Source organism: Aphidius gifuensis, linkage group LG3 (assembly GCF_014905175.1).
Source record: "Aphidius gifuensis isolate YNYX2018 linkage group LG3, ASM1490517v1, whole genome shotgun sequence".
NCBI lineage: Eukaryota > Metazoa > Arthropoda > Insecta > Hymenoptera > Braconidae > Aphidius > Aphidius gifuensis.
In genome coordinates this window covers 17041605-17054168 of record NC_057790.1, presented here as the reverse complement: position 1 = coordinate 17054168, position 12564 = coordinate 17041605, and the positions used below count along the sequence as shown (strand labels likewise).

Below are 12564 nucleotides of genomic sequence, written 5' to 3'. Positions count from 1 at the left end.
TATACTTTTTTTTTTTTTTTTTTTCTAATAACGAATATACTTGAAGAAGCATATTAAAATAAGTATATAATAAAAATATGAACGAAAAAAAAGGGATGGTCTTGATTGGACATAAACCTTTCTAAATCACCCGAAAATTCGAAAGGCCTTGTATGAATAACCGTTACCCTAAATCGTCATTCGTGAACCGTTATCATGGAGCATGTTTTTTTTTGATAGTTCCTAGATTTTATTAAAACAAAAATTCATGGCCAATCTCATCGTCCATCAATTAGTCAGATTAACTTATACATAGAATACTCGTTTATCCAAACATAAACACTAAAATTTTTTGTATATATGATATGGGTTTTTTATTTTTTTATTTTTCTATTTTTTTAGAGTTTACTTGAAGAAAAAAAAAACTCTTAAATGATAATAAATAATGTCACATATTCATATAGATACATTAATTCGTGTTAATGATATTCCATTGCTCGGGTAATGGTCTGTTTATCATATTTTTTTCAAACTGATGTCTATCAATAATATATTCAATTTTGGGAGAGGTCGTTGCCATACAAAAATCTTCGAATAACAGTAGAGAATAAAATTTTTTATTTTATACATAGTGATATAATAATATTTTTATTTTTTTCAGTTTTATATATATTTTTTTAATTCTATAATAACAATCATTGAATAGCACGACAGATGAAAAATAAAAAATGAATATATTCATTTTTTTTTTAACTGTATATTTCTTTTTTTTTTTTCATATTTATTAAAATAATATTAAAATAAAACCACATCTTCAAATATCTCTATATATATATAAATTATTAATTTGTTTATAAATTTAAATAAAAGTTTTTCAAACTATAAATTGATATTCGTTAATTAAAAATGAAAAAAAAAACTTTTGTTAAATTTCTTTCAATTAAATTTGCATCAAAGAATTATTTTGCGTAATAAAATACGTTATACTATTATAAAGTAAAATGAGAAATGAGGGGAAAATAAAAAAATTAAAATACAAATTTAAAAAGTGTGAAATATTTTAAGGATTGCTTATTGTTGAAAGTGAATATTTACGTAAAGAAGCAAATAAGAGTTTAAAGTTTAAAAATATGACAAAATAGTTGTGTAATTTTTTAAATATTATTTCAATTAATACACTTGATTTTATTATTACTATACATAAAATAATAATAATAATAATAATAATAACAATAATAATAACGAACATATCAATTTTAAATTAATAAAAAATTAAGCAGTAGATACTTGTGGTAAGCTCGATTACGATTACGAAATGGTTGGCACAATTACATTGGATCACAAGGGAAACATCCATATATATGTTCAGACTAAAAGGCAAAGTTTAATTGCAAGAACTTTATGCTTTTGATGAAACTTGTCTATGATTCAAACAATGTTATTTCAAAGGATTATTATATAAATAATTAGTTACATATAGATAACTATTGTTTTTATTATTATTAAAATGATTGAATTGAAAATAAAATTATATAATGTATTAAATTAATAATAATATTTATTGTTTTACAGGTTTTTAATATTACTAATAATAGTAAATATTTGTTGGGGTCATCGAAATCATACACCTCATCATTTGATTAAATTAAATCAAAAATATCATCATGAATATCTTGATAGAAATTCACGAGAAGTTGTTAATGATGTTCTTTCTAAAAATATTACAATGATACTTGAAAATCTTCTTATGAATTATGAAAATAGCCAGCTACCAACACATGGAAAAGGTATTATTAATTTTTTAATATAATTTTAAGCTTTTTAAAATTTGTCCTTTTTTTTTTTGTTTTTTTTTTTTTCTCATTTCAATCAGCAGATGAATCGTGAAATAAACTAGTTATAAAACATGTGATGCGATTAAATATAAATTGTTAAAAAAAATATAAAATAAAATAAATTTGTAAAATAGACAGTCAAAAATTTACACGCTTTTTCATTTCCATTATATTATACTCAATGGACTCTTGTAGTTTGAGAGAAAATCTACTTTTAGCTGAAAAAAAAATAAATATTCATTTAATGCGCTAACTCAGTTGAATATAAAAATAAAAATATAAATCCGTTTTAGATGATAAAAAATGATGATATAAAAAAAAAAAAAAAAAAACTTTTAAGTACCAACTGGACTGTTAATAATGTTTAAGTTGTATATAGGTACAAATATACATGCACACGCACTAATGGTACATGTACAAATCGATTTTTCACTGAGCCAAGTTATCAACACAAAAGAAAAAAATTTTTACTCGGCATATTTATTTTTTTATTTTATTTTTTCATTCGCATGAATATATTTTTTTTATAAATAAAAGTGGGTGAATCTTATGTTGCCAATTCACTGATTTTCCAATCGCATATATATTTTTTTTTTTACTTATATCTTTTACTAATATTTTAAATATATATAGATTAAAAATAATATTTTCTTTTTTTTTTAATTTACAGGTATTCCAACAGTTGTTAAAACAAATATTCTCATTCGAAGTATGGGACCAATTTCCGAGCTTGACATGGTAATATATATTTTTAAACAAACAATAAATAATTGAATTACTATTGTTAATTTTTTTAGTATTTTTAAAATTTGTATAAATTTACTTTTAGGATTACTCAATGGATTGTTACTTTCGTCAGTATTGGCGTGATTCAAGATTAAGTTTTGTTGGACCTATTAAATCTTTAAGTTTGAGTATTAAAATGTTGGAAAGAATATGGAGACCTGATACATATTTTTATAATGGAAAACACAGTTATGTTCATACAATAACTGTACCAAATAAGTTATTACGATTAGGTCGTGATGGAGATATTCTTTATTCAATGAGGTAATTAATATATGTTTTAATTTTATTATCAACTTGGTTCAATTAATAATTAGAATTTCTATATTACAGATTGACAATAAAAGCAAAATGTCCAATGAAATTACAAAATTTTCCAATGGATCGACAATCTTGTCCTTTGATATTTGGCAGTTGTGAGTAAATCCATAATTATTTTAATTTTAAATTTTAATAAATATTTTATTTATTATTTTAATAATAAATATATTTCATGTTTTTTTGTATTGTTTTTATGTTCAATTTTATTTGAATATTCTTTTCTATTTTTAATAAAAATAGTTTACATAAAGTTGCCTGGGAAAATCTCAAAAAAAAAATCGGCGTCACATGTTGTATATTAACTTATTGAAATTTATATATAATACAAGCAATTTGTTTGGAATATAGAAAAAAAAAATATATATTTATATTTTTCAATTTAATATGTCACTTTCAGATGCTTACACTACAAGACAACTTGTTTATGAATGGAAAGAAGACACTTCAGTTAAATTTGTACCTGGTATGACTCTATCACAGTTTGATCTTATGGGATCACCATATAGAAATTTAACATTCAATAGACGTGAAGGTGAATTTTCAGTACTTGAAGTTTCATTTAATATGCAACGAAATACTGGATATTTTTTAATTCAAGTAAATTCATCATTATTATTTTACATTATCCATAATAAAGATATTCATTTATATTTATATTTGTATTTTTTTTTTCTTTATAGGTCTATGTTCCTTGTATTATGATTGTTGTACTGAGTTGGGTTGGTCTTTTTATTAATCGAGAAGCAACTGCAGATCGTGTAGGACTTGGTAATTATTAAAAAAAAAAAAACAAAGAAATAAATTAAACATGTAAATTTTAAATAATTTTTTATTGATTAAGGAATCACAACTGTCTTGACATTATCAACAATAAGCCTAGATTCAAGAACAGATCTTCCAAAAGTACGTTATGCAACAGCACTTGATTGGTTTCTTTTAATGAGTTTTGGATATTGTATTGCAACATTACTTGAATTTGCTGGTGTACATTATTTTACAAAAGTTGGCAGTGGTGAATCTACAATTGATGGAACTGAATGGGAAGAATTAGATGATGAATCAAATGACAAAGATTCAATATCATGTGGTTTACAAATAATTCATCCTGATGATAATAAAACAACTCAACAACGTGGATCTATGCTATGTCCAATTTATAATGTAAAAAAAAAAAAAAAAAAGAAATTTATGATACATTAAGTTATTGTTTACGCTCTAAATGACAATAAAATATTCAAGTTATTGGTTTTTTTTTTATTTTTAGGATCCTGGAACATTTGACATGGGTAGTGAATACTCGATATCTGCTGCAGTAAATTGTAAACCCCCAACAATGGAAAGACAAACACAAACAGAAACGTGTTTACCAAAGTGGAAACAATTTTTTTACTGCTTAGTTGGAGATGATGCATTTAGGTAGTATATTTTTTTTTTAAAATTATGTATTATCAAGATGGATTAATATAAATATAAAATGTTTTATTTTATTTTATTTTTTGCTTTAGACGTAATCGACAACAAGAAGTTGCAAATGGTTGTCGAGGAAAAGGTGAAAGAATCGAACGACATATTAACAGTGTATCACATATTGATAGAGTTGCTCGTGTTATTTTTCCAGCTTCTTATACTTTATTGAATATATTTTATTGGCTGGCTTATGTAACTTGTCAAGAAGAATTTAAATGGCAAGATACTCCATTAGGATCAATATCTAAATGATAAATTAAATTGTCATATTATTAGTTTAGTTGTATTAAAAAAATGAGTAAGTAATTTATTGACATTATGTCTATTGATAAATAAATAAACAAATTAAAATACAACAGTTGAATAATTAGCATTGTCAAATTATTTACATGTTGTATTAATTGTATCAAATATTATAATTTAAAATTAATTTGTTTACTTTAATTTTTATCAAGATTCATTTATTTATTTGTTTAGAGTTTTACCTGTTATTATTACTTAATTGATTCATCAACCAATTGATCAAGTTTTTGGTCAGAAAACGTTAGATGAGAAACTTTGGCTATGATGTACTGTAAAGTTGTTATTATTTTATTATTATTTTACTCAATGTTATTAATAACTAATAATTACTAATTGAAAAGACAAGTGAGTCAATCAGTGAGTAATCAACTTCCAAGACAATGATGCAAATAAAAATAGAGCTGCATGTTGTTTCAAAATGATATGGATAAACATAAATATTTTGATTGAGTAGAAAACAAGTCCATTTTGTCTGGAGGTAAATTAAAGACAACACTACCAGTATCAATCCAGCTTAACTTTTTGGTAAGACACTGGGTAATATTCACCATCTTCTGCAAATAAAAATTAATTTAAAAAAAAATTATCAATAATCAATTAAATAATTAAATATCCTACCTTTTTTGTTATCATTTGTTATATTTATTTGATTGTAGTTTGAGTGATTTCATGATGTAACATCTGTCTTCATCTATCAACGTAATTCCATGTGTTTAAATGGAGAAAAATCAAACAAATATTAGAAAAAGAAATTCATAATTATCTCCATAATACTTGGAACAAAAACAGATATATCTGGATATATCTCTAAAATAACAAATATTTATTGTTTATAAACAACATACATTTTGATCATTGGTGCATCAACATCATCAACATCATCATCACACTATATCTAGTATTATAGTACAAAAAAATTCCAACAGAAGTGCTAATATCACAAGGTATAATACACGTATCAAACATACATTTAAAATCAGGTGACTTTTCTACACACTTTTCTAAGTCATTCATTGGTCATTGATAATAAAAAAACTATAGTATAGTATATATAGTAATAAAAACAATATTAAAGTTGGTTGGGGACTTGGGGTGTGCTATTGAAGACACTAAAGATTATGTGTTCTAAATACATATTATATACACTTTATTAATTAATAATAATAATATTATTATGATAAAAAATAGTTTATAAATTATCATATCATATTAATTATCATTATTATTATTAAATATATATGATAAACAATAATTGTCGATGGGTTGACCAACTTGAGTGTGAATAAAAAGCGAAGCTCTAGTGTCTACAAACAATAATCATAAATATATTATCAGTCTTGTCACATACACAGTAGATCGATTTGGTGAGACATGTACCAAACAGGGTGATTGTGCCTCGGGGATTCTTGGCTATTGACTAATAAAGTCAATATTTTATTTAAAAACATTCCATTTATAAAAAGTGTTTAGATCACTTTTTTTCTCTTTTTTTTTTTTTTGTGTGTGTGTGCTTTGGACAGTTGAGAAAGCGTCATCTCTCAATGACCCAAAATTGCCATAATTTTATTATACACAACAAATAACAATATTGTTTTTTAAAAAAATAATATAATTATTATTTTTTATTGTTGATAATTTAAACGGTGTATATACTGAAAATTAATTAACAAATAATTTGATTGAGCATTATAAAAACAATGGGTATTGGCTTGAAACCACTTGAATTTACAGATTGTCTTACAGACAGTCCGTATTTTCGTGAAAATTTACATTATCATGAACAAGAATTAGAAAAAACTAGTGCACAAATAAAACGTTTAATTAAAGAGGTCAAGGATTTATTAACTGCTGCAAAAAGTAAGTTTTTTTTTTTCTATTTTTATGTATTTATTTATTATTTAAATTTTTCAATGACACTGTTTTTCCACACTATCATTGTAAATACATAATTTTTATCAATAGTTTGTGGTTTTGTTATTGTGAAATTATTATTATTATTATTTTTTTTTTTAAAGATAAATTCAACAATTTGTTTTTTATTTTTTATTTTACGATTTATTTTTATTACACAAACACGATAATTATTTTTATTTGCACACAATAATTACACTTTGTTTTTTTTTTTTTTAAATGAAAAAATAGAAAAATAATATTTAATTATGTTCTTGTTAATTTTAACACTTTTTTTTTTAAATCAAAAAAGACAAATTGCTTTTTTTTATGTTTTAAAAAATATGCATGAAATTTTGTTGGTAATTTTTATTTTTTGAAGCATGATATACCTAAATATTTTTTTTTTTTGAAAAATAAATGAATAATTGCTTTTAGGAAGTTTATTTAAATAATTATTTGATTGATACTAATTACGTCAATCAAATTAATAAATAATTTTACATTCTTCGAATGAATTACGTATGAATTTAATTATCCCAATTATGATTAGATTAAATTTATTTATATTTTTTATAAATTCATCATTAATTTTATCAGTAAAAAAATTTTTTATAATTAAAATTATTAAGTAATTTATATTTATTATTTATATATTTTTTTTTTTTTTCTATTTGTGAATGATAATTTTTTTGCAAAAGATCTGTCCCGAGCCCAGCGAGCCTTCTCCAAAACCTTACAAAACTTTAGTTTTGAATGTATTGGTGAAACTAAAACTGAAGATGAAACTCATATATCGCAGAGCCTAACTGAGTTTGGTAAACTCATTGCATCAATTGAAGATGAAAGAGACCGTATGGTAAGCATTTCAAAAGTATCCATAATCATCAAAAAACAAAAATGAGATAAATAGGATACAAGCAAAGCTAAACTGATGCATACTTTAGACAACTGATAAATTAATTAAGCATAATTATTAATTGATAGGAAAATATAAAATAACAAAAGTATTTCGTAAAAGCATTTATGTCACTGGCCTGATTATAGATGACAAATTTAGCATGTCAATTTTATTTTACATTTTTTTAATTGATAAATCCATGATAAGTCTGGACTTGAAATTTTAGATATATTAATTTTTATTTACATTGTAGTTGGCACTATAGAAAAAGCAAGTATTATGCCAATTTAGTTTTATTTGTTAATTTTTAACATTAGATTTTTGTTAATTCTGCATCTTTTTTTTGTTTGTTTTTTGCTACAAAAAATTATTAAGCTTTTTATTGATTGTAGATTAATTTTTTGCACAGTAATAATTTTTTGCACAAATGCTTTAAACACAAATGCTTGTCATTGCAATAATTACATTTATAAAAATTAAAAAAATATGAAAAATAAATTAAATGTATATTATTTTTTTCAAAATAATATTTAAAATTTTGTTTTGGTTTTATTTTTACAGCTTGAACGTGCTTATGATCAAATTATTCTGCCTCTAGAAAATTTTAGAAAAGAGCATATTGAAGGAGTCAAGGTAATGATTAAATTATTAAATTATAAAATAAAAATTAATATTAATTAAATTATATTTTTAAATTAGGAGGGAAAAAAGAAATTTGAAAAACAAACTGTTAATTTTTGTCGAAGTCAAGAAAGATATTTGAAGTTATCAACTCAAAAACAAGACAATGTTCTACAAGAGGTAGCTATTTAATTATATTATTTATATATTGTTTAATGTATTTTAATATTTTTTATTATTTTATTAAGGCTGATGCAACATTGGATATGGCTGAACGACACTTTTGTCAAGCCAGTTTAGAATACGTATTTTTATTACAAGAAGTACAAGAACGTAAAAAATTTGAATTTGTTGAAACGGTATAAATTATTAAAATTACATAATTTTTATTCTATATACTATAATTGATGTTAATTGTTTTTTTTTTTTTCATTATAATTATTATTTGTTTAGTTGTTGGGTTTTATGTTTGGATGGTTAACATTTTATCATCAAGGTCACGAAGTTGCCAAAGATTTTAAACCATACATGACAGAATTGCAATTAAAAATACAAAAGGTAAATAATTTTTTTGTTTATATTTAAAATATAATATAATTAATATTATTAAAACTTCTTAATATTCTGATATAACTGTTGACTTATATATTTAAAAATAATCATAATAATTACTGATAATGTTTTAGATGACAAGGCATGCAGCTTTAAAATATATTATTAAAAAATAATAATTGTGCCTTTTTTTCAATTTTCTGTGTGTATTTGTTTTTAACATTATTTATTTTTTTCTTTCTTTTTTTATTTATTTGTTTTTACAAGACTAGAGAAAATTTTCTTGCAACCCGAGATAAAACTGAATCGCTTATGAATAAAATGAAGGACATGAAGAAGGTAATGTTTTTATTTGACAATATTTATCAAGTGTGATCTAATATAAATTTTATATTAATGAAAAAAAATAATAATAATTTAAAAATATTGATTCATATATTTTTAATGTAATATTGTATTTTTTTTTGAAAAATTTCAGTCAGTTGTTGAGAGTGGAATAAGCAAGTTGTATTCACGAGAGGGTTACCTATTTCTCCTGGAAAAAAGTATGTTATCACAAAATAATAATTGTAATAATTAGTTTTGAAAAAAAAAACTAAATTTTATTACTTTTTTTTTTTATGAAATAAACACAGAGGCATTTGGTACAACATCATGGACAAAGCAGTACTGTACATATCAAAAGGACAAGAAAGAGTTTACAATGATACCCTACAATCAACTAACTGGAAAATTTGTGAGTGAAATGATGGACTAAAAGAAACAACCACTCATTACCTAATTGGTCAATTTATTTTGTATTCAGAGTAACAAGGAGATTCTGACACTGGCAAGCTGTGTTCGTCGAATGTCAGATACTATTGAAAAACGATTCTGCTTTGATATAACTGCTGTAGATAAGTGAGCATACATACATGTATTTTAATTTTTTTTTCATAGTTATCTTACATAATAATTTATGAATCATTGTCTAATAATAAGTATATTTATTTTCATGGTTAAATAATTTTTTTACAATTTAAAAAGACAATTTATTTGTTGCTAATTTAAATGATAAAAAAAAGAGTGTTTTGTAAATATTTTTTTTTCTATAAATTTTAAATGTTAAATTTATTATTATTTGAATTTACTATTTATAATTATTTTATTTATTTAATGTTATTATTTTTAGGCCAAATATAATGTATACATTTCAAGCATTATCTGAGGAGGACAGAAAATTATGGATGGATGCAATGGACGGTAAAGAGCCAGTAAGTAAAAAAAAAATTCATAATAAAAATATTTCCTATAATTTATATTTTTTCAAATTTAAAAATAATATTTATATTTATTTTATTTACAGACTTATGCACTTCAAGGTACATCAGTTAAACCAGAAGACGTTACTTTAGATGAAAATGGATTTTCATTTGTTTCAAAATGTATAACTGCACTTGAAGATCGTGGTAAATAATATTCTTTGTCTATTACTATTAACAACAACAACAACAATAATTAAATAATATATTTGTATTATTTATAAAGGTTTAGAGGAGGTGGGATTGTATCGAGTTGTTGGTGTTGCATCAAAAGTAAATAAATTACTGACAATGGGACTCGATAGAAGGAAATTAGATAAACTAAATATTGATGATCGTTTTGAATGGGAAAGTAAAACAATTACAAGTGCTCTAAAAACATATTTACGATCATTGTCAGAGCCACTTATGACATTTAGATACTACAATAGTTTTATACTAGCTGCAAGTAAGTTAATTTGTTTTTATTTTTTAAATTTAAATATAATTATTATATCGAATTTACAGAACAAGAATGCAGAGAATCACGTATAAATGACATACATATTCTCGTTTATCGTTTGCCAAAATCAAATTTTAGAATGCTGATGTTGTTGATTAAACATTTATACAAGTAATTATTTAAATAAAAATAAATTTAATTATTTAATTTATCTTTATACATAATTTTTATGAATAATTTTTATTTTTTATTTTTTCAAGTGTGTCAAATAAAAATGACAAAAATCGAATGACTGTTGGAAATTTAGCAGTTTGTTTTGGTCCAACTTTATTACGTCCTGAGGAAGAAACAGTTGCTTCAATAATGGATATTAAATTTCATAATATTGTTGTTGAAATTCTTATTGAAAATTATGAAAGAATATCAGCTAGACCACCAGAATCTTCACGACCATCACAAATATCACAAACAACTAATAATAATCCAATTAAAACTGATGATGCTCAAGCTGCAACTGGAAATGGAAATATACATCGATATTCAACGCACAATATAGCTCCTTTACAAACACACGTAATAAAAATAATTTTAATTTTAAATTTAATTAAACAAATTAATGATATTATAATTATTATAAATTTTTATTTAGTTGGTAACAAGATCATATTACGATGGTCCAATGTCAATAGTAACAAAACCATTTTCTATTGATGATAGAAAAAACGATGAATTTGATGACATCGATCATAATATACAACGATTACCCCCATTTACAGAAACTAGAATAAATCGTCCAAAATTAACAAATGCAAATTTTATGTATCATTCAGCAGACAAAGGTAATATATTAAATATATATATTTTTTTTATTTGTTAAATAATAGTATTTATAATTATATTTTTTATGATTATTTATTGACAGTACTTGGTAGTGGAAATACAAGTAGTTCAAATGAATCTGTTGCATCAGATTCACAACTTTTAACTCAAGATTTACCGGTAAAACATAAACGTGGTGGTGCCATGATGGGTATGCATTATCCATCTGGTTATACACAACGAAGTAACCCAGCCATATCAGTGTAAGTAAATATACTATTAATAATGTATTTCATTTTCATTTCATTTCACATATAATATTAATTAAGTTTTTAATATTTTACTTAAAGAGCCAATCCATCACCAAATAGTGGTAGATCAAGTCCAGGTCAAGGAATTTGGCGAGTTCGTACTCTTTATGCTTGTATGGCAGAAAATGATGGTGAACTATCTTTTGAGCCAAATCAGATAATCACAAATGGTAATTAAAGTTTTTTAACAGACAACAAAATACTTTGATTTATATTAAAAATAATTATTTTCTACTTTTAAATTTTAGTTAAACCGTCATTGGAGCCTGGATGGTTAGAGGGTACATTAAATGGAAAAAGTGGTCTTGTACCGAAAAATTATGTTGAACAATTACCATAGTAATACGAGTGAACCAAAGAATTCACAAATCACATTTTGCAATTGCATTTTACAGCATTAAATTTTTTTAAATAAATAAATAAACACATTAATATATAAGTAAGAAAACGAAATGGAAGACAAAATAACATTCCAACATGATTTTTGTGATTTTTTTTTTTATTTTTATTTTGTTGCATATATTGTTAGTGATTTTCTTATTTACGAATATTTATTGTTCAACTATGACTTAAATGATAATCAATCGAACAAATATATATATATTAATATTAATCAAATAATTTTAATTTTTTTAGAATGAGATAATTTATTTATTAGAAGTCAAGCTATTTGCTCAATAAATAAATATTTCAATTGATAATTAATTATATTTAATCATGATTATTAATTTTTATTCAGTGTAAATATTTAATTTTTTTAAAACTTTGATATTGTCATTATATAAAAAAAAAATAAGGTTTATTGTAAATGATAATTATTTTAGTAATATTAAATAAATGTAATGGATTTATACAAATAATTATTCAAAAAAAATTGAGGATAAATGAGTTTATGTTGTTTTAGAATAACGAGTCATCAAAAAGTGGCAAAAAAATGTTTTCGCCCAGGTTCGAACTGAGGACCTTCCGCGTGTTAGGCGGATGTGATAACCAACTACACCACGAAAACAAGGTATCAGACGTTTAACACTACTAC

The 12564-nt window shown here is 23.2% G+C and overlaps 2 protein-coding genes, 1 long non-coding RNA gene and 1 other non-coding gene across 6 annotated transcripts in view; 2 read left to right on the top strand and 2 right to left on the bottom strand.

The window, feature by feature from the left end:
• Nucleotides 1–4952, top strand: part of LOC122852241 (gamma-aminobutyric acid receptor alpha-like) — a 53681-nt gene extending 48729 nt beyond the window's left edge. For both annotated transcript variants that reach the window (XM_044151928.1, XM_044151927.1), the window contains 10 exons: nt 1552–1766; nt 2485–2552; nt 2644–2864; nt 2934–3016; nt 3319–3518; nt 3602–3689; nt 3763–4082; nt 4186–4337; nt 4427–4686; nt 4866–4952. In XM_044151928.1, the coding sequence (XP_044007863.1) occupies nt 1706–1766; nt 2485–2552; nt 2644–2864; nt 2934–3016; nt 3319–3518; nt 3602–3689; nt 3763–4082; nt 4186–4337; nt 4427–4640 (1407 nt within the window). In that variant the 5' untranslated portion in view covers nt 1552–1705 and the 3' untranslated portion in view covers nt 4641–4686; nt 4866–4952. The remainder of the gene's footprint in view (nt 1–1551; nt 1767–2484; nt 2553–2643; nt 2865–2933; nt 3017–3318; nt 3519–3601; nt 3690–3762; nt 4083–4185; nt 4338–4426; nt 4687–4865) is intronic.
• Nucleotides 4357–5425, bottom strand: LOC122852245. Its single transcript, XR_006373801.1, has 3 exons — nt 5310–5425; nt 4874–5245; nt 4357–4632 (listed from the first exon to the last, which is right to left on the bottom strand). It is a non-coding gene; the product is annotated as an uncharacterized LOC122852245 (long non-coding RNA).
• Nucleotides 5426–6149: 724 nt separating this feature from the next.
• Nucleotides 6150–11938, top strand: LOC122852237 (rho GTPase-activating protein 26-like). Of its 2 annotated transcripts, XM_044151911.1 has the most exons (19): nt 6150–6548; nt 7283–7440; nt 8044–8115; nt 8182–8283; nt 8352–8462; nt 8557–8661; nt 8923–8994; nt 9134–9200; nt 9291–9391; nt 9461–9555; nt 9827–9908; nt 10001–10103; nt 10183–10404; nt 10464–10569; nt 10659–10971; nt 11048–11237; nt 11321–11480; nt 11568–11698; nt 11777–11938. In XM_044151911.1, exons 1-19 carry the CDS (start codon nt 6389–6391, stop codon nt 11866–11868), a joined length of 2442 nt encoding a protein of 813 aa, XP_044007846.1. In that variant the 5' UTR covers nt 6150–6388; the 3' UTR covers nt 11869–11938. The 2 variants fall into 2 exon arrangements, with proteins under 2 accessions (XP_044007846.1, XP_044007847.1); XM_044151912.1 differs by lacking the exon at nt 8923–8994.
• A 525-nt stretch (nt 11939–12463) lies between these two features.
• Nucleotides 12464–12537, bottom strand: Trnav-aac. The gene has a single exon. It is a non-coding gene; the product is annotated as a tRNA-Val (tRNA).
• Nucleotides 12538–12564: the final 27 nt, after the last annotated feature.